Below are 21,496 nucleotides of genomic sequence, written 5' to 3' on the forward strand. Positions count from 1 at the left end.
ACTCAATATTTAAAGACTTTCTCAGACTTGCACCTATGTAGTTGTCAGTTGAACCAATCATGTTCCTGTCATACAACATTAAAGTATTGCAATAAATAATGATAATTGCGCTGTATTTTTAATACAGCAGGCAGTGCTATCTCACAAGACCATCATTTATCCACGGTGGGCACACAGACAATGCATGGATTCATATGGAAAGCTGTTACATTGCTGCTTCTTTAAACCGTGTTAACAATAAGCTTTTTAACAATGCAGTACAGTATTTGTCACTGTTTTCAAATGGATAATATGCAACTGCTCATTCCAATATAAACCAATACGAACCCGTTCTGCTTCTCTTCGTTCTATGAATTATCTAATCAGCACAGTCTACAGTACTGTAGTAGCTTGTTCTTGGCAGTTTCAATGCGGGCTTACGCCACCTTGTGGTCAAATGCCTACAAGTACAATTACTTCATTGATTCGTGAGGCACACTGCTATTGTAATCAAGATTCGATGAAAGGAGATCTATGTACAGAACAAAGCAATAGCATCAAAAATAATTTGCCATTATTTATTTACCCCCTATATGTTCCGTGGGTTACATTTTAATTAAAAATAAATCTGGTTACCAGTTGGCAGTAATTATTTAAAACATTCTGCATATTAGAGTCAATTTTATTAGTTTTGTTGGTCACTGACTTTATTGGCATGTGCATATTTCAATAACATTCATTTGCACATCATATAATACAAACATTGCATATAACATCAATTTACATATACTTTTATAATCCTCCATCATTTACATTATATATTTTAATTTTGTATAAGCCAGCACTTCAGCGATTTTTTTTTAATATTATGTCAGGCATCAATTGGCAATCATCTCAATTTCCCACTCACATCTACAAGGATTTTATCTTTCCACAATGAATAAACAATGCATAAAGCAAAAAGTTACATTCACAGTCAAATAGAGCTCCCATATAGGAAATCTGCTCAAAACAAAATAATAATATCACAGGTCAGTGGCAAGTTTTACCATGACAGAATTTAAAACAATATATAACAATATTTTACAATACACTTAATATCTGACAAACAGTTACAGTTACCTGTCAAGTGACATGGCAAATTGTCCTAAAAAAATAAAAAGAACCATTTGACATGCACACTGAAGAGTCATTCCAAAGTTCTGAAGCCTTGAATCACAAGCCAATGCATTAACTCACAAGCACCATATTGCTTCATGAAGGAAAATATATCTTTAAAATCATTCAGACACAATTGCACAACAAAATCATTCAATAAATCACACACACACAAAAAAGAGGTTCAGAAACACACTAAATATCAACTAGCACAGATAGCGGCAGAAGAATAAAGGTGACAATCTGCATCAGTCAAGGTTCTGTGCAACACGCCAATCTGTTTTGACTCGTTACAGAACATTCCCACATGTATGCACCACAGAGCACAAGGATTCACTGCAGCTACAACACACAAGGACAGCATGAGGAATCTACTGGGTAACCAGGACTCATTTGCACTTTGGGTCTTCTCTAAAAAGCAAGATATTGCCATAATAGATACACACTCAAGTGGGAATAATTCCCCCGGAAGACATTTTAGTGCCTAGAGTTTATTTTTCCTTTCGAGTCAGGATGTACATATGCAATAATGACCATAGATTTGGTTGTCAGTGCAGAGGAGAAACAATTATATCAGCACACGTGCTTTATTGACGACAAATCTGCACATACAATTATTAGCAAAGTACCGTATGTGTTTATTTTACAGATGGACGTACAGTATACATGTGACAGTCCTTGGCTTCATATTTTTTGGGCAACCATTCGCCAGGTGCATAATGTTTTTGATTTCTAAACTACACATTTTTAATTAACATGATTTTAAATTGAGCAGATGTGTTAAAAATCTGTGAATAATTTGCTCACTGCATTTGCTAACTGCATCATTCTGTGCTGCAGCCCAGTGCATTGTTCTGTTTTGCCAAGCCAAAGCCAAGTTGCTGCTTTGTCAAATGGTACAGTAGTTGAATAAAACCTGAAAATACAGTCTCTGCATCACTTACTTTAACCGATTTCAAGTATAACTCTGCTTTAAACTGTGTGCAAATGCATTGTAAATTAAAAAAAAAAACCTTCCTCATTTGAATGCATGCTTTTCCTCCATCATTGGTAAACAACCACAGGAAACAGAATGGAGAATTCAGAAATACAAGTCGCAATCAAGTGGACATCCTTGAGACGGCTCCATTTGATTCAAGTTTTTTTTTGTGCAAGTAGAAAAAAAATGGAAGAAAGTGGGGCAACACACTCACAAGGTCTACAAGGCTAACTTGGCAAGACTCATTTCAACTAGCCGAACATACGTGACAATACATTTACAAGCGCCAATGTGCAAGATTGGAAAACGCAACCATTGCCCCCTGTTGACATGCAGCTAAAACATCACCTTATGGTGCCCAATAACTCAAACACTAGCCGGACATTCTATACTTTACAGATGCGTGCGACTATGAGCATACCAGTAATTGAATTTGGTTGGTTGGTACATCAAAATAAGATTGAACTTAAGAGTCGCAGTGCCAATAAACAAGTGGAAGTAGTATTTTGCGGCCATTCTAGTTCGTGTGTGCTCATGCATATACAGGCGTTTGTGTAGTGTGTGTGGGATAATTTAAGATTGTGGCTAGGCAGGAATGTTTCAGACTTGGTTTCGTCTTCTTGGTTCATTGTGGAATAGGCGCTCTTCAGTGATTACGTACATTTCAATATCATGTTTATATGAATGGGGACAGCAGCAGTCCTTCTGTGTGCCAGGCTCATTTTCTTTCAGTGGGAGCAGGGGATGATGATGATGATGATGATGATGATGATGCCTCATGTGGTGGGATGCCTCCGAGTGGCGCGAGGGGGGAACGGCGGGGCTCTTTGGCCTCAGACGCGGCTAAATGCCCACCAGCCGGCGGGGAAGGAGGTGGGGTCTCACCGGAAGGTGAGGCGCCCAGCGCTCACCCCACCGAAACGGTGGGCAGTGGGAGTAGCCGCCCCACAACCCTCCAACAATAATCAGGCGAGGGCCCTGGATGTGAACCTCGCGAGGCACCAGCGAGAGTCATACCGGGTGTGGAATCCGGGTGAGGTGGGGGTGGGGGGCAATTCCCTGATGGGGGCTGATTGCCCAGGCGGAGGAGGAGGAGGAGGATGATGATGATGATGATGATGATGATGTCTCAGTCTGAGAAGAGATTGGCAAAAGATTTGCGTAGACTGTGTACGGTTTCAGCCTTCACCTCATGCTGGTTAAGGCTGGCTCGTGGCGCTGGGGTTTCTGGAATGTTGAAGGTATTGGTAAGAGATTTGCTATAAAGACAGGAGATGGCAATAGAGGAGAGGAAGCGGCTATTAACGTCATGCAGCAAACCCATGGACTGAAAAGACTGGACCATGGTGAGAAAAGAGGAGAAATGGTATGAGTGGAAACTTGACTTTCAAGAAATGCGTTCACTGTCACTGTTTTTATTCAGGGTATGCTTGAAAGAGAGAATCATAAATGAATGATGCCACTGGATGCTATGTGATGCTTGGTGGACATGGCTGTCATTTATATTATTTATTAATCGAGTTCGCCTCAGTCAAAGCGCTCCATTTATTGATTTATTTACCACTACCTTACATCAATTGCATTAAGTGATTTTCTTCCATATTTTGGTCACTTAAAGAAACATGAATCAGGATCTATGCAAGTTGCCGTGGTCCATATGAATCCCATTTCTTACAGTGGGGATACAGTATTTAACTTTGTTGTCAAACTTTGGTATAAGCACCCCTTGGATGAGTTTGGTATGGAACAACTCGAGATCCCTGACTTCAAGGTCAACCTACACTTCTGAGATCCACAAGCATAGACATTGTGAGCTACTGCTTCTCCACCGAGGTCAGTCAACCTCTTTTCACAATCCATCCATTTTCTAAAAGATTTATATGTTCTGGGATCGCAGGTGTGCTGGAGCCTATCCCAGCTGACTGCTCCATCGACCCGTCGCCAGATAATTGCACGGCTAGACAAACACGCAGGGCACATATTTTTGGAATGTGGGAGTACGTTTTTCATTTGTTTTGTTGGTTTTGTGTTTTACTATAGCACCAAAAAATGTTCAACCAGGCCTCACTTTCAGTATTTGTTTGATGGGTCTTGATCACTGAAATGTAACATTTTGAAATTGTTGAAGAACAAGAATCATGCACATTCCAGTGAATCATAACAAACAGAAAATAGATGTATCTCATGCCGATATCAATGCAAAAAGATCTGAGGTGTAAGGTTCTCATCATCAAAAATGAAAGACATTTTCAACAACGGGTGGTCATACTTGTTTTAGCCGACCAGAAATATTCATTAATATGATGTCCGGATGACACTTACTTACTTCAGTTGTGGGGAACCGCCAAATGCCATGCTGTCCTGACTGGGTTTTTGTGGGGGCTGGGGCTTTTGTTGCAGTGGTGGGCGTCCCCCAGGACCTCCCTGGCCCTGGCCGGCTGGTCGTGGCTGCTGTGTAGTGGTCCCACCAGTGCGCCCCTGCTGGCCAGCGGTTCTCTGCTGCCCTCCTTGTGATTGCTGTCTAGGGGGCTGAGTAGGTCTCTGTTGCTGAGGTTTCTGACCAGCACCCCCCGAAGGAGGTCTTTGTTGCTGCTGTGTGGAAGACTGTTGCCTCTGAGTTGGAAGAGGCCCTCCTTGGCTTCGCTGAGGAGCACCCTGCCCTGGAGGCCCTTGATTGACCTTGGCTTGGGAACTTGTTTCAGCTGAACCCGGGTTCGCTGCAGCTTGCTGGGCCTGTGCAGCAGCAGCAGCACCTTCTTGAGGACCACCTGATGGGAAAAGACAATCACAGTCCATTAAATGGACCACCTGAATGGAATTGGAAATGAGCAGAAATTGTTCTCAAAACAGCGCTAATCTTTAAAAAAATAATTTCTGAAAAAGCATGAGCATGTACCACTGAACACATACAACCTTAGACTTCAAGGGCAAATGCTGATTTTATTACAGTGTGGATCATGTAAACTTATGGTGAAGGCACTCAAACAATAATATTCAAATACAAATATTGATTGTAATAAATTTGGAGTGTTCTCTAAGACCTAAATAAAATGTAATGATTTGTCAATCCTTTTTAACCGATATTAAAATGAAAACACTAGAAAGATATTTCATGTTCAAGTGTGTAACTTTATATATATATACAGTATATATATTTTTTAATCCATACAACACCTTCCAAAAATGCTAGGACAAGCTTCATACATCCCCTTTTCTTTTAACTGAATGATAGAGTTTGGCAACTGTGGACACTAAAATGTAATTTGTTCCCATTCTTCCTTGATGCATAACTTAATTTGCTCAACAGTCCGGGGTCTCCGGTGACATATTTTGTGCTTTATAAAACCTCAGACATTTCCAATGGGAGGCTGGTCTGGACTGGACATTCTAGTAGTGGCACTCTTTCACAACAAAGCCATGCAGTCGTAACACCTGCAGAGTGTGACTTGGCATTATCTTGATGGATTATGCAAGACGTCCTTGAAAAAGATGTTACTTAGATGGCATCATACAGTTGTGGCCCAAAACAGAGAATACACCACGTCACACTGAAAGATGCAGCAACTACAAATGTTTCTGTATTGATGTTTATTTCTTTTGTTTGCATTGGAACACCACAAAAAAAGCTGTGAAAAAAAAGACAAATTGGCCATTCCACACTGAACTCCAAAAATAGACTGGACAAAATTATTATTTAAAAAAAAAAAAAAAAGGTAACTGAAATAAATGAGTTTTTGTAATCACCAACTGGCTGGAACTTTCGCCCCCCTCTTCGTTTGCAGACAGCACCAAGGTCTCTCGGTTTGAAGGGTAACTCTTACCAAAAGCTGTTTTGAAATCTCCCTACAGGTGTTTATAGGATTTAGATCCCGACTTATTGCCTGCCCCATCAGAACTATCCGGCACTTTGTCTTAAGCTATTTAGGGTGCTTTTTGAAGTGTGCTTTGGGTCACTGACCTGCCGCAAGACCCATGACACGCCAGAGACCGTCCATTCTGACAATAGGCAGTACATTGTACCCCAAAATACTTGGATATTCTTCAGATTTCATGATGCTATGCACAGAGTCAAGGCATCCGGTATGTGCTTTACCAAAACTCTTTACTTTGGCCTCTCATCATCAACTTCAAAAAGAAGATGTTTAGAAATGACTAATTGGTGCCGCTGTTAAATCCAGCTTCTTTCATCTTAGGCAGCTGGCTAAAGTAAAACCTCTCCTTTCTCATGAGAACCTTGAGACAGTAAATTCATGTCTCCGTCACATCCCGGCTCGATTACTACAATGCACTTTACTTTGGAGTCAGCCCATTAAGCATCTCAAGCTGGTCCAGAATGCTGCTGCTCGCCTCTTGACCGGTACTCGTATGAGGGAGCACATAACTCCTACTCTGGCATCCCTTCACTGGCTCCCTATACATATTCGAGTTCTTTTCAAGATCCTATTATTTGTTTTCAAATCTTTAAATGTCCTCGCGCCACCTTACCTCTCCGAGCTCATCCGCCCGACACACCTGCCCGGCGCCCCAGGTCTGCAGACCAGACATTATTAGAAGTACAAAAAACTAAACGGAGGCTCAGAGGGGATCGAGCCTTTTCCGTTGCTGTTACCTCTCTCTGGAATGACTTCCCACTGAACATTCGGCAAGCCCCCTCACTGCCCATCTTTAGAACCCGCCTCAAAACTCACTTGTATTCTCTGGCATTTGACTCAGCATGACTCAGATTTGATCTTAGTTTTACTGTTTGGTGCCTTCTACCACTTTGTTACTGATTTATTGCTTTATTATTGTATATATGTTAGTTGCTCCATGTACAGCACTTTGTATGCAGCGACGGCTGTTTGAAAGTGCTCTATAAATACAGTTGAGTTGAGACTACAAGAAGCCAATCATATTGCAGCTGGATATTGCCTGCTGAAAAGTCCCCTCAAAAATGATAAAAGCTCATTACCAATGACAAACACTTTTAGCAATTAACGAAACCTTGACTTTTCAAAACCATGACTAACCCATTTTTTTGTTGCCCAGCTTTTATGGAATGTGGTGGAGGCATCAAAATCAAATGGAGAAAATAGTTGCCAAAAAAAAAAAAAAACACAATATAGTTCATCAGGTTGAACACTGAATATCTTGTCTTTGTAGTCAATTAGTTCTTACCCTGAGGTGAGGGTCGCTGTTGAGGCTGTGGAACTCTAGGTTGGGACACAGGTTGAGGAGAAACTGCTTTCTAAAATGCAAAACAACAAGAAATGGATGGACAACAAAGTTTTACATTATTTATTCCTAAAATAAGCAGATTAAATGTGACTTTTACCTCTGCCCTCGAGTGTCATGTTTCCTGCTGTCGTAACTAATTTTGCATGGCAGCAGCCAATATGCATGGTCGTGCTCAGATTTTCCACTGACACTAAAACAACCTGTCCCATAAGGAAATGCTTCAATGGCGCTAGACCTGACTCATGGCCCCATGGGGCCAGTGGTGATGTGTTCGAACTGCACATTCGATAAAAAGTGTGAGTGACATGAGATTGCAGTCTGCAGATAGAGCTCTCTTTATTTTGACTGACAAAGAACCTGGAATTATATATTCATGTATAGACAATGCTGTACATCTATGTGCCCATCTCCCTGCATAATATACTGAGTGTGTATATTTTATATATATACACATATACATATATAAATTTATATAGCTGTTTTTGTTAAGATTATATTTCTCCTTCAGCAAATATTTCAGTTAAAGAAACGTTGCGCTTCAATGCTTTGTGCACCTGTGTTGCTGTGATGCGGCCTGTGGATGAGCTTAAAGCAGGTAGAATCATCTGGTTCATTTTCGAAACCACCAGTTCAGCAATCTGTATACGATCCTCATCCTGCTGGTCACCGATCAGTGGCATTGAGCAGTCATCTACCTAGAAACCAAAAGGACAATGCATTCGTAGGTCACTTTTTTAGCCCGCACAGCTTGCACTTCTTTGATTTGATCATCCCGCCTCCAAGGACCTCTATTATGTAGTCCATTCCATCTTTGCCATGAAGAGCCTCCACGGCACAGATATCCAAACCTCCAAAGATGTTGGCACAAGTGTCCACCCACATCCTGTACCTGTAGCATTATGTCGAGCATAACTGTTGGTGTGAATGACACATTTCACAGCACAAGCACCAGTCAAGTGAAACTAACATAATGTGTAATCTTACTTGTCTGACATGGCCACTTGCTCAAGCATTGATGAGCCTGTGTTGGTTTTCCAATTGCCAGAAATGGATGTTCTCCTGTTGATGATAATAAAACTATGTGAGCATTTGCTTTTTGAACAGATGGGAGCTCAAGTGATTACTTAAATGGTCCACTGACATATAGGCCTTGTAATTTTCACCAATCTTCTGGATGCGGACATCATACTTGGCATCAATAAATGGCTCGGATGTGGCATAAGTCTTGGTCAGGGCAACAACACTGGCAATATCTTGAAAGTCATATTGGTTGTCCACTTTCACCTATGGTAGCAAGCATCCAAATATGAAAAAGTAAACATGTTCTCACACATTCTCAATGAAGAATCTGAAATGTAGTTCTACCTTTCCCATTCCTGAGTGAGCATGGCCCATTTTTATCACAACAGGGAACTGAGAGGACGTTATCTAATAAAAGAGTAGACATAAATTATTTTCAACTCTCATGAAGCAGAAAGCATCTCTCTTGTATTTCTGGAGGACATTTTTGATTGTATCAAATGATATCACATTCATTATATGACAAACAGAGGTGTCAAATCCAGGTCCAGAAAGTAAAAACCCTGCCAGTTTGGCTTTAGCCACAGGTGCTTTGACTCAACTGGCAGGTAAATGAGCTCTTGATTGATGCACCCATGGCAAAAGCCAAACTATGGCAGGGTTTTTACTTTCTTCACCAGAATTTGACAACCCTGATGACAAATGCAGAAACTCAAATGAAGCTGAAACTCAATTTCCTGAGACAAGTCACAGACCATACGTGATTGGTGCCAGGAGGTGCACATGATGGAATATTGACGTGCTGGTCTCGTAAAGGTAATCATGCCCGCATGTTGAAGTGGAGGCCTTGTGTGTGCGTGTGTCTGTGTGTAAGCATATGTTGGAATTTACCATTTCTTTGTGGTTTGGATAATAAACCTGGTCAATCAGTGGGAACTCCTCTGGACCCAACTGTTTGTGTAACCTTGACATCTGTGCAAACTAGAAAAAACAAAAACACAATTCAAATATTTTTCCAACATCAATGCAGATCATCAAATAGAATAAGGTTTGAGACTTTCAAACAACCCACCACCCATGGTTTGTCACAGAAATTGTAGACAGAGTGTAAAGAGTTCACACTTGGCAGTCCCGCATATTGTAGACCGATAACTAAGTTTCGGTGGTCTCCATTCTTGTCCATACTGAAGGCATGCTGTCTGATCAGCACAAAGTCTGGTTTAAAGGATCTGGAAAGAAACATTTACAAAATGTTACAAAGAAGGCAAATCGAGTAAATGGCAGATGTATATAGTGATAATACTCTCTTTGAAAAAATAGTGTGAAGACAATTGTTTTCAAGGAACCAAGACTCGATCCACAAACCCATCTGTTTTATACACCATCCCTATGAGGGCTGCCTGTGAGCTGGAGTCTATCACAGCTGACTTTGGGACATTGTACACTTATACACTTACTGTGTAATAGTTTGGGGTAGCTCTTTTTCTGTAACATGTATGTGCTCCATTGAATACATTAAAGTCCATAAAAGCATTCTTGGTTTCGCTTGGTTTTGAAAGTTGACTGGCACATTGTTGCCTGACCTCAACCCCATCAAGCACCTCTGGGATGAACAACGACAGATGGCAAAGTCTACTTTAACCACAAAAAAATATCATAAAGGATATTGCCATTGTTTCATTTTCATTTCTTGTGGGTGTAGTCTATATAGTGTCTATCAACATAAGACAAAACTGTACCAGCATAATAGCCATATTAGACACCAATCTAGAGTGAACTTGCACTTACTTGGTCACCTTATGACCGCTCCTAATTGCATCAATGCTGACTGTGTAGGTGCCTGACGAGTCAGCCACCAGGTTGATTTCAGAAAATTCTGCCTAAAAAGAAATTGATGAGATTTAGACACAACAAACAATTTCATCTACTGTACAACCACGTTGACCGTGACAAATCATAACAAAGCAAGGTACAATCAGAATTGTCAGTCAGCCTCCTAATACCCTTCATACATGGGAATTGATGAAAATTAGAACGAAGGACCAAATTAGAGGACAAAGCCACCAAGACAGAGAGAAGGAGTACAAAGAATTAAAACCTTTTGAATGTTTCTATATTGTCAAAGTCAATAATAATATTTCAATTTGAAAATGAGCAATATCAAAAATATATATTACTTAAAATGTTACTGGACACGTTGTTATAAATGTAATTTACTCATATAACAAATAAGTACATCCTAATAATAATACCTCACGGATAAATGTGAATGCTCTTTGCTCTTTGGACAGCACAAGTGAACACAAAAATAGGGATGTACAAAATGTTATCATGTAACACCTACCTGTTCAACCTTGATGTCATATTCACCACCGTGGACCTTCTTTCCTCTAAAAACTCTCACCCTATATGAGAAACAAGGAAAGAAATCAAATGTTTATTCCTTAACGTCACACATACAATGTGGTGTCATGTGCTTTGCTTATCCTGACTGGAAATTTCTTTGAGTGTGAAAACATTGACAAGCTTGTATAATTTGAATACTGTTTTTATGCAAGAGCTATGTGGAAACTTCAACCTCCCAAAAATAATAAAATTCAATCCAATTATTCAGCTTCAATCAAAACGGAGAACAGAAACGGCTATTGTTCTGGACTTAGATTGTGCAGGTGTACCTAATAATGTGGCCATTCGTAATAAAACGAAAACATTTTGACACTTGATATTTGATATTCTCATTAAACCACCGGTGAATCAATTTTATCATCTCACTATTGCGTGGCGGAGAAGCACACGGACATGATCGAACCATCGGTTTTCTAGACTGCTTATCTTAGAGTCACCCAAGGCTGTGCTCTCCAGGCTGATTTTGTTCAAGAGGCACGGTACACCTTAGACTGGTCACCAGCCACTTAGAGGATACATATAGACAAACAGCCATTGGCATTCACAACTATGGACAATTTAGAGTCTCAATGGAGTTAACTTGCATGTTTGGGGGATGTGGGAGGAAGCTGGAGAAAAAAAAACTGAGCACACTCCATGTAAGAAAATTGGAGCCAAACCTTGAACCCTGAACCTCAGAACTGAGAGGCAGAGGTACTAACCACTGCCGGAAATTATATGTAAGCAATATCAACCATCATTTGCTAGATTTATTCATGATCATTTTCTGTCACAAGAGTTTCATTGACGCTGTGTCTGTCACATCAGCATGTAAGGCTGCCCTTTCAAAATCAAATGCAAAATACAATAAGTGACAGAAACCTGCTTTCTTACACTTTGGGGAAAAATAAGTCAATTACATTCATTATGGTTAGCTTAAGGTATCTGTAGTGCACGTAGTACCCTGAAACAGCATGGAAACATTTAATTTTTTGGCCATGAAAAATAATAGTTAATGTACACAGATGTCATGCTTAAATAAATCTTCTGTGTACTTCTTTTTCTGTTTGTATGGTGGGGGGTGGAGGGGGGGGGGGGTACTCAGGCTTCCTCCCGCATTCGAATGGAGTATTGGAAGACTAAATTGCCTGTCCGTGTGGACCCTGGCTTGAGATCATTTGTGGGACCCTTGTGAAGACAAGTGGTATAGAGAATGCATGGAAACATGAACCACAATTTTTTTGAATGTGGGAGGAAGTCAGATTACCTCAAGGAAACGAGCAAAAACACAAGAAGGCTGAGATTTTAACCCTAAATGTCAGAACTGTATGTGAGGCAAATATGCTAACCGCATAACCACCATAATGTCCTACACAATACCTGATGTTCATTTGCAAGACTTGTTTTTGATGGATCATTTTTCAAAGCTTGCATCGTCGTGCTTGTGTCAGTCACATTGGCAGATCCCGTTTGTCTTATTTTTAACTTTTAGATATCAAATGTAAAAATAGAAGCAAGTGACACTAAGACCCTTGTTTATACCAATTACTGGGGAAAAATAGGTCAATCATCTTGAGCTCAAGGTATGCGTGCAAACAGGGCTATGCATCCTTTTATACCGTGCAGAACATGTATGAATATTTATGGTTATGGAAAAAACGTTACATTTACAATATGCTTATACTGTTCAACAGAGACAAAGGTAATGGGACACGTTGTGACCCACATTGCAGTCTAGACTCTTCTGCTCTTACCAGTCGGTCTGCTGGTCGTCCACCACCAGGAGGATCTTAGCACTGCTACAGACCCCCGCCCGGTCGGCCGCTTCGGATAAGGTAGCTGCGGCGGCGGCCGTGGTTTGCTTGACAGCATTGGATATGGACGAGAAGAAGCTGGAGCCTCCGCCCGCAGACTGTTGCTGACTGACAGGCTGGCGTCTCTCCGAGGGCCCCGGGGACACTGCGGGGCTCGGCTGCTGCTGAGGCAGGGGCTCCGCGCGCTGTAAGTCGCCCATGTAGCCGTTGGGCAGGTTGGACATGAAATTGCTGTCCGAGAGTCGGCGACGAAGGTAGTTCATGATGGAGACTCTGAGGTGTGAAAGACGACAAGAAAAAAACGTGTCCGCCCACTGGATGCGTCGCACAAGTTGTCAAGTCTAATTGGAAGGACCATGGGCTATTTTCCCCTCATACATTAACGGGAAACTTAATGTATAGCCAATTATGAGCAAATATACATTTATATTGTTCACGATTCAGAATTAAATCGATGCCGCTATATTTGAGAGTGACTCATCACGGATGAAATTGGAGTGAGCAGTGAGATTTGATTTGACTAAGCAAAATATGGTCTGAGTGTCTGCGTTTACTGAATGAAGCTACTTGTACGACAAAGCCTACCTGGGAGTGTATCCAAGTGATCCGCCTTAAAACGGTGTCGATGTTTTACAGTGTTCCACAGGAAGGACCGCCCTCGGTTAGGTGTATTATAATTCACAGGTTTGTCCTCGAAGGTCGTGCATCAATCAAAAGTGCTTCCTGCTTAACACTGCCGTGCCCTTCCCCTCCTGTCACAAATTTTCCACATTGCCCTGCGTCACCGCGGTGCGTTCAATTGAGGCTGGCGGGCGGTGTTGGATAGCCTGCAAAAAGAATCTGCATCAAGTTACGTAGGTTAGGACAACACGTTTCCGTTATTTGCTTTTATTTTCAGCTTCAAATGACAAATCAGCGCCGTCGACACAAACTCGATTATGATATTTGAAAAACCATGCTAATCTATCTATATTGATGTTCGATTGGCTATGTTTAGAATATAACAGCGCATGCGATTCAGTTATTCCTGGTCGCTCTGCCTGAAACACTTCCGGAAATGTGGAGTGTATGTGCGACTTTATGGAAGTTTATGAGCAAAGACGCGAAGTGATGCTGAGGAGAGAAGCCGCAAAAAGGGGCGGCGCTCTGTCAGACATGATGCCTCCTGTTGCCTCAACACGCATATGGATTTTGCATTTCTGCTGCATCCCCGATACGTCACCCAAAGCAACAGTGGTATTTCGACTTCATACAATATTGTTGTTCTTTCTCTTTTTGACAGCAATATTATAGCTGCACAATACAATGTGAGCAATATAAGAGCTTTTGAAAAAAAATCTCAGATTTAATGTACACAGTATTTTACAGCTGCACTGCATCACTCCGAGATGTTTACACAACCTGTGCTATAGAAAAGTGGCATTAACATTTTTTATAGATGTTACATTGCCTCCCCGTATGTGCAAAACATTTGGAGTTAGTCTTAAAACAGCCCCATCCTCTTGTTCTTTTGAACATTCATTCATTTTATACTTAGCCATCTCACATGAAAATTTTGCAGTATAACGCAAGAGTTACCAAAATTTTAGATGTTATGTTTTTTTAAATTAAGATATACTGGGTACTGATTAATGCAAAGAACTATCACTTTGATGCACACTGTTACGATCGGAATAATCTGCATAGGAGTGGATCCCCAAATGTAGACTGAGATAAAAGTATTTGACAAAAATGTGTATTTACAACAACAACAAAAAAAAAAAAACAAGGAAGATTGACACGGTACAAATGAGATTGCTGGTACTCTGAGCCAGGCATACCGGCAAAGCGCTTGCAACCGGCAAGAAAAAAAATCTACAAAATAGATCGCTTGTCAAGAAAACCCAATCACGAAGAAACAAAATAACACTATGAATAAGAGACTTAGATATTACTCATAACAAGAACGAACAAGAACAAGAACCGACAAACAAAATCATGAGCATCTAGAGAATTGCACTTGGTACGTGACTCATGAGCAAGGTGAATAATTCGACATGGGGTTGTTGGCATTGTCCATTATTAAAGTACGGTATCTCGCTACATGGTGCCTCTTTAATTTACCATGCGAGTGGTCCGGAGAACACTTTTTTTTTTGTCATGGACTCGGCCGGGTGTACACGACCTCTGTGCTCATGAATCGCGTGTGGTGAGGCTGAGGAACTGTTATTTGTTTGAGAATAAACAGGTGTTTGCGGAAACTCGAGAAGTCTTTGCTCCTTCGGCTGTCCGGCGGCACATGTCCAGGGTTGGTTTGTTGTTTGGCTCACACCGCCACATGTTACAGCATGGCAGTCCATAAGTAGATAATGATTATAATGCTTGACAGGTGCGCCACTGAAGGGAACGCCTTCTCCTCCCGCTGGAGCTGACAACAAAACACAAACAGTTCAAAACCATGACACACACTGATCATTCAAATGATTTCTGACAATAATTTAATGATTTCAAAGTTTATAGGAAACAGAAAATAGTATTAAAAATGATTCTTTCTACAGCAGTGTCCCATCACTGAGTAGTGAGTAGGTGATATTGTACTTGGGAGTAACTTAATGCCCGTGTGCATCCTATTGGTGGGCCCTTTCTGATGAGATACAGTCTCTTCCAAAGGTATTGAGAATTATAGCTTTTATTTCATGGTATTTTCATCTAGCTATGTTAAACAACTCTGGACAGAGCATCTTTTGTTTAAAGCCAGACACTTTTCAAGCGAGCAAAGGTATTGGAATTGTCCACCCATCCATTTTCAACACTGCTTATCCTGAACAGGGTGGGGGGTTGCTTTGGAACCTATCCCAGCTGACTTTGGCAAGGGAGACTATAACCTGAACTGGCCGCCAGTCAGTCAGAGGTCACATATAGAGACAACAATTCCCACCCATATGCACAGTGAATGAGTGGGAACTGATCCCGTGCTGCCCGCATGAATGGATAAATGATTGAATATGTATTCAGAAAATCTCCAAATGTGTTGCGCAACTACGTATGCCAGGGACATAAAAGGATAGGCAGAAATATCAAATGCTCCTCCACTAGATGGCATGAAGGGACAAATAATCTGTGTTTCCACCTATTGCCATTCGTATACAGTCATACAAGAATAGCAACTATGCAGGTCCAAATTGAGATGAGATGATCATTATTATTTCAGGATGCAGTACATATGTGACATTTATGGGGGCGATGTGAACTTGAGAATTTTCAAATGTAAAAAAAATGTCCCCTGGCTGAATTTAGATTGATAAACACTGTTAGAGCAATGATTCTATTGGCATCGTCTTCAGGGTTGATTCATCACAAGATCACTTTTAGGCAGAAGAAGGCAGGCACTCAGTCAATTATACAAAAACTTTATTGCGAATGTACATTTATGAAGTATGGCTTTGCGTATGGGACAAAAATGGGGCAGAGCTGAGTATAAGGGGCCCAATGTGTATAGTGTGGACTGACGCTATGCAACAAAGAATTGAAGCTTTAAACATTTATTTGTGACTAGCTGTCCAGCACTTGATGTAAAGCCACTGGAAATTTTGAAGGGGGAAAAAGTGGAATCATGCAGTAACAATTTTCCAAGCTGACGCAATTGTCATGTCATGTTTGTGTTTGTAAACCTGATTTAAGATTTCAAATATATTTTGGTAGCGGCGTGTGTTTTTCCTTAAATAATTTACCATCTTCTTGTTTGTGTAGGTTTAAATACAGTGCATGTGATGAATGTCATTGCGATAATGATGTACAGTAATGAATGTAGTTATGGCATAAAAAAATCAAACCGCATTGACATCAATTGAATCTATATATCAAGGGTCACCTGAATTACAAATATGTGTGCATGCGTGTGCATTTGTGTGTGTGTGTGTGTGTGTGTGTGTGTGTGTGTGTGTGTGTGTGTTTAACCTCTGCCCTGCCAACTGAACCTCCTGCAACCCACTTGCCACATCAAGTAAACCTGTCTCGAGCTGCCATTGGGAAAGAGCCCGCATATCGACAACAGAATAATACTTCTATGTAACTTGGGTGATGCAAAGAGTGCCTAAGGAGGATGCTATTTAGCTAAATGTAATCTATCATGTTGTACGTGTTGACACTCCAGGGCATGAATGAGCCGCTTTTTTTCCCCGACGTTTGACCCAATCTTGCTGAGCAACTGTTTCAATGAAATACAAAACACATCCAGCACTGTTTTGATTTTACATTCGAGCTGTCACAATATATGAGGCGTTGTTCCGTTCTTTGTTCAAGACTTGGGTGTCATTATGTGGCCAGGGACAGAAGCTTGTGGATTAGCAGTGTGCCACACGGCAGATGTGTGCGTGTATGGGCAAGTTGTAGAAGGGCTTGGAACTCTGGTGGGCTCACCACACAAAAAAATGCTGTTTGGTGAGATTGCACTCCAGAGGGGGCTGGGGAGGGGGGCGCAGGTACTGGGGGCACAAAAGCTTCAGTTCACTTTCTTCATGTCTCAAGGACAAATTAATATCGATTCTTGAGTGTAATTTATACAGAAGAGGGTGTCATACAAATTCTCATTTAAACACCAGCATTCTGACATTTACCAGCCTCGGAGCTCGAGTCCCAATCTTCAACCTGTGCCTGCTTTCCTCCTGAAGGAAAACAACAACACAATGTAATGTGGAGCTTTTGATTGGCTCTCCCAGTAGCCAATAGGAATGCAGGGAATGTGTCCCTGGGAAGCATCATCCTCTGTTTGCACTCACCTGATACGCTACCTGGCTGAGAGCGCAGACCCACAATCTCACTACCTTTCTCCAATCTCCAGCACAGTCCACCACTGAGGCTCATTTTGTCCCGCATTGTCGAGCACTCAGGTGTTTACTCTCTGTCAAGGACTGTACTTAAAAAAAAGGCAAGCAGACATGGCTGTGGCAAACTTCCACTATATTACTCGCATGAGCAGCGGCTTCAAGGTCTACATTTTAGAGGGTAAGCGTTGCTCTTTGCTTTTAAATCCTTCATACAGTAATGTTATGGTTGAGCGGTGTCATTTTTACACGACGATCACAGAAACATAATTTAAAATTTTAAAGTTAAATTGTGAATGCTATATTTCCGTCACATCATATCCTGTAAGTCGTGTGTTTTCTAAGGAAAGAGAATATAATGCTGACCATATGTCTAAGATTTAGATCCTCTCAGATGTGTTGTCATGTTAAACCTGAATTGGCTCTTTGTGATTAGTCGTCATTGAATGAACAAATGTAAGAGTAATGCACCCTATTCCTTTCCTAATGAGGGAAAATATCCATGCCTGAGGCTGTAGAAAATCAGCAAAGGTGTGGTTAAACCTACCCCCACCTCCCTCCCTCCACAATGGCAGGGAGTAGCTCACAGGTGTAGGGAGCGTTAAAGCTCTGTGAACAGCCTTTTATACAATGCAAAATAGATCATCCTCCATTGTATTTGAATCACCAAGCTTGTGGCAGGCTAGTTTTCTTTTGTCGCACTAACTCCATGATTTGAATATAGTTGAAGGACTGGCATCAATGTGAATTTGAACGTGTTAACAAAGCAGCCGGTATAAACAGTAGCCAAAGAAAACGTCTCAATACGCATTCTATGATTTACTCTGCAAGTCATTTCACAACATGAGGGCAAACCGAATACGCTGTCGCATAACATGACACATGTATTCATGACACAAATTATCAAATTATAAATATGACCAAAGTGGAACAGGATTATATTCAATTGTCGCCGCTATGTGTCACCTGGTGTCTCAGATAAAATTCATTCTATGATAAAAGTGTATTCCTCCATCATTACAAAATGTGTTGATTGCCCCTTTGAAGGCGTGACCGGGACAAATGCCAGTATTAAGCAGGAAAACAACATTTACCGTTAGCATTGAATCAGCTGTGTCGTGTTGTAACGCTCACAGATCAGGTCGATCGAGTTTTGCAACTTAACGGAGTTTGCAATAAACGGTGAGCCCGGGAAAAAACAAGCAGTGGATCAAAACAAGCAGCCCTTTTTGACTGTTAAATTGAAGTTGTCCCATAATTCGCACATCCCAATTCAGAATTTGTTTTTAGCAAATGATTACAATATATGGCATATTGTGTTCCCATTCTTAATGTTTTTCTTTTTTTCAGGTCAGCCTCATCTGAGAAGTGAAGACAGATTCAGACATATGTCAAATGAACGAACTCGGACCCCCACGGTGTATCCCAAACGCAAGCGCAGCCACGATAGATGTCTCACTCTGGAGGAAAGGTTGGTGTAGTGGTTGCATTCAAGCTCACACTTTTTGTTTCCAACATTTCTCATGGTAATATGACCATTTTTTGTTCATTTATTTCAGGCGCGAACGGGTGCTAGGCAGAAACAATGGTAAAGCTACGCAGAGAGGAGCAACTGTAACAGCACCACCAGTACCACCAACAGTCATGATTACTAGCCCTCAAAGTCCCACTTCCACCTGGAGCCCAACACCCAGTTCAACCAGCCCTCTGCCCTCTCATGTGTACTACACCCCAGTCATTGATGAACCTCTTGCCCTCATCAAGAAACCAAGAAAGGACCAGGACCCAGAGACCACAAAAGAGAAAACTAAAAACGCCAGCTCAAGTCAGATGCAGGTAAAAAAAGAAATATAATTTCAAGGTCAATCAGGGTGTCATAATCTATGGCAAATACACAGTAGAATACACTTTATTTCATTCCAGTCTCAGCATAGTTCCAGGATAACCACCAGTGTCTTGTGCAGTCAGTGAATGCAGTTGTACACACGCAAGCTCTAGCTTGTCCAAGCTATGCAACCCATCCAGATTCAGGAAGAAAATGTGAGCAATGAAGGGAAAGAATTCCATCAACAAGACCAAACAAAAAGCTCAGACTTTTATCTGTTTATGTACCGCGGGTGGGATCTGTTCTCTGTTGGCAAACCAGTTCAAGCAGTTCTCAAATCATCTTGTCTTCAGGTTAAATTCATAAACTACTTTTGAAAGATTGAGAGATTTTATATTCATCGCCGAATGCGATATCAGTCCCGAATGATGGAAATACAATTGAGTGAATATCATTTCAAAAGAAATGCTATGGAAATTGAAGGGGGTTTCTACATAGAGTTGCATTGTTATGAATCCGGAAAGGTCACACCAGCATTTTATTTTTAAATAACCATCACCATACATTTCTTTTCAGATACGTCCCTCTGTCATCACTTGTGTCTCTTCATTAAGAAAGCCCGCCGGGAGCTCCGATGCCCACCAGAGTCAGTCATCAGGTCCGTCTCACTCTTGTGATTTGAGCACCCATACACTTGATTGTGCGTCACAAATAATGAAATTATACTCACCCTCGCACAAACCCACTGGAGGCTCTGTGTTCAATTTTTTATCTTTACGTGTTTCCTGTTTCAGTAATCTCCAAATGCAACTATGACCATGTGGTTGAGGAGCATTTCCAGAGGAGCCTTGGTGCAAATTACCAGAAAACTCATTCCCAGCAGCTCTCTATCAGCGTGTCAGTCGACGACCACTTTGCCAAGGCCTTGGGAGATAAGTGGCTGCAGATTAAGTCCAAGTCTTCCTCCTGCTCCTCTACACCCCCCAGCAGTCCGAGCATTACTCACTCACCGGCCTATATACAAAGCCCACATCCATCCGTGAAAGAATCTGCGAACAAATCGCCACCAGCCTCCAGTCATTGGTCTGTAAATTAACTCACAATTGACCTCCGACCTCGGCAGGGAATTGACTTTTGACATAGTAAGTTTTTCACGCCGCTTGTTGACCAATGGGCGGTTTTTAAGGGTGATGTCAGATTGGACCACTGTGTGCCTTCACTGATGCAGGCAATGGTAGCATCATTACATTTCTTTCTTCAGCCTACCAACTGGTATGATTGAAGAATCATCAAATAATTCCTTCACATTTCCCATGTTTGTTTCTTGTCATGTCTCATTGCATTTCATTGCATTATATTTATATTAATTTCATTTTATGGTTTACATGGCAGGCCTATATTTGATATGTATTTTTGTGATTACATTTCTGATACAAAAGAGAGACCTTAAAAAGACTTTGAAGACTTTGGAAAAAAATAAAAATGTAAAATAAAGTTGTTGTTTTTTTTTAGTTTGTTTGTTTTTATTTGTAAGGACACAAAGCTTCTCATTCACAACATACCCACGATATGGGTAATTATTTATTTATGTATTTATTTTAATAGAAGCAAAACATCAAGCAGAAAACTCTTTTGGGAATGTGAATATTGTTGATCTTCTTAAAACTGGGAAGGGCAGTGCCGCAGACAAGTCCAGTGAGTCAGTGTGTGTCTGGGACACGTCCGGTGCACACGTGGTGTTTTACACAGGTGTTACCACAAAGTGGAAATTAAATAGATGTGTGAACCACACACTCTGGACTTTTTACTGCAAATATCAGGGAATGTGGCCTACGTGTAGAAACATGCATAAGATCTTGTGTTCTGACATTCCTGTCTCCTGAGAAAATGACTGTGAGATCCTACAGATCCTGTTTGGCAAGGGATCGGAGGGAGGGAAGAGGGGAATGGAAGGGTTGGGCTTGAGAACCAGCCGTGCACTTCGGTTACTTATTTGCATGCCCTATCTTGTCTGGCCTTAAAAATGATCACGTTCAATAGGTTAATCATGCCTTAGTTTGTATTTCATTCATATTTTTTCATATATTTCAAACAGTGGGGTTTCATGAATGATGTGTCACAGTTTAAGGAGTGAAATGTTTGAATGGAAATGGCTCAAACTCCCGTCTATATCAAAATACAAATTTTCACCTGCAACATCACATATGATAAACAAGGTATTGAATAGAGGACTGCTGCTGATCATGACAAGTGCTAAAGTTGGCTATTATGTCTACTTGGAATGCGGGTTGCCTTGGGGATTCCGAGTCTATGCTCT

The 21,496-nt window shown here is 41.1% G+C and overlaps 2 protein-coding genes across 4 annotated transcripts; one reads left to right on the forward strand and one right to left on the reverse strand.

Moving 5' to 3' along the window:
- Window positions 1-543: 543 nt before the first annotated feature.
- syn1 (synapsin I) lies at window positions 544-13,322 on the reverse strand. 3 transcript variants are annotated; one of them, XM_086111949.1, is made up of 14 exons: window positions 13,138-13,322; window positions 12,493-12,825; window positions 10,698-10,758; window positions 10,142-10,233; window positions 9,426-9,582; window positions 9,245-9,334; window positions 8,699-8,761; window positions 8,475-8,617; window positions 8,318-8,392; window positions 8,120-8,222; window positions 7,888-8,028; window positions 7,274-7,343; window positions 4,443-4,884; window positions 544-3,343 (listed from the first exon to the last, which is right to left on the reverse strand). In XM_086111949.1, exons 2-14 carry the CDS (start codon window positions 12,813-12,815, stop codon window positions 3,316-3,318), a joined length of 1,788 nt encoding a protein of 595 aa, XP_085968075.1. In that variant the 5' UTR covers window positions 12,816-12,825; window positions 13,138-13,322; the 3' UTR covers window positions 544-3,315. The 3 variants fall into 3 exon arrangements, with proteins under 3 accessions (XP_085968075.1, XP_085968077.1, XP_085968076.1); XM_086111951.1 differs by having other exon boundaries at window positions 544-3,375; XM_086111950.1 differs by having other exon boundaries at window positions 4,439-4,884.
- A 4,000-nt stretch (window positions 13,323-17,322) lies between these two features.
- Window positions 17,323-20,970, forward strand: vgll4l (vestigial like 4 like). The gene is made up of 5 exons (XM_086112546.1): window positions 17,323-17,535; window positions 18,705-18,825; window positions 18,914-19,190; window positions 19,756-19,837; window positions 19,974-20,970. The coding sequence occupies exons 1-5, from the start codon at window positions 17,469-17,471 to the stop codon at window positions 20,273-20,275; spliced, it is 849 nt and encodes a 282-aa protein (XP_085968672.1). The 5' UTR covers window positions 17,323-17,468; the 3' UTR covers window positions 20,276-20,970.
- Window positions 20,971-21,496: the final 526 nt, after the last annotated feature.

This window comes from Hippocampus guttulatus, chromosome 5 (genome assembly GCF_054856545.1).
Source record: "Hippocampus guttulatus isolate MCC_2025c chromosome 5, RoL_Hgut_1.0, whole genome shotgun sequence".
NCBI classification, from domain to species: Eukaryota; Metazoa; Chordata; class Actinopteri; order Syngnathiformes; family Syngnathidae; genus Hippocampus; species Hippocampus guttulatus.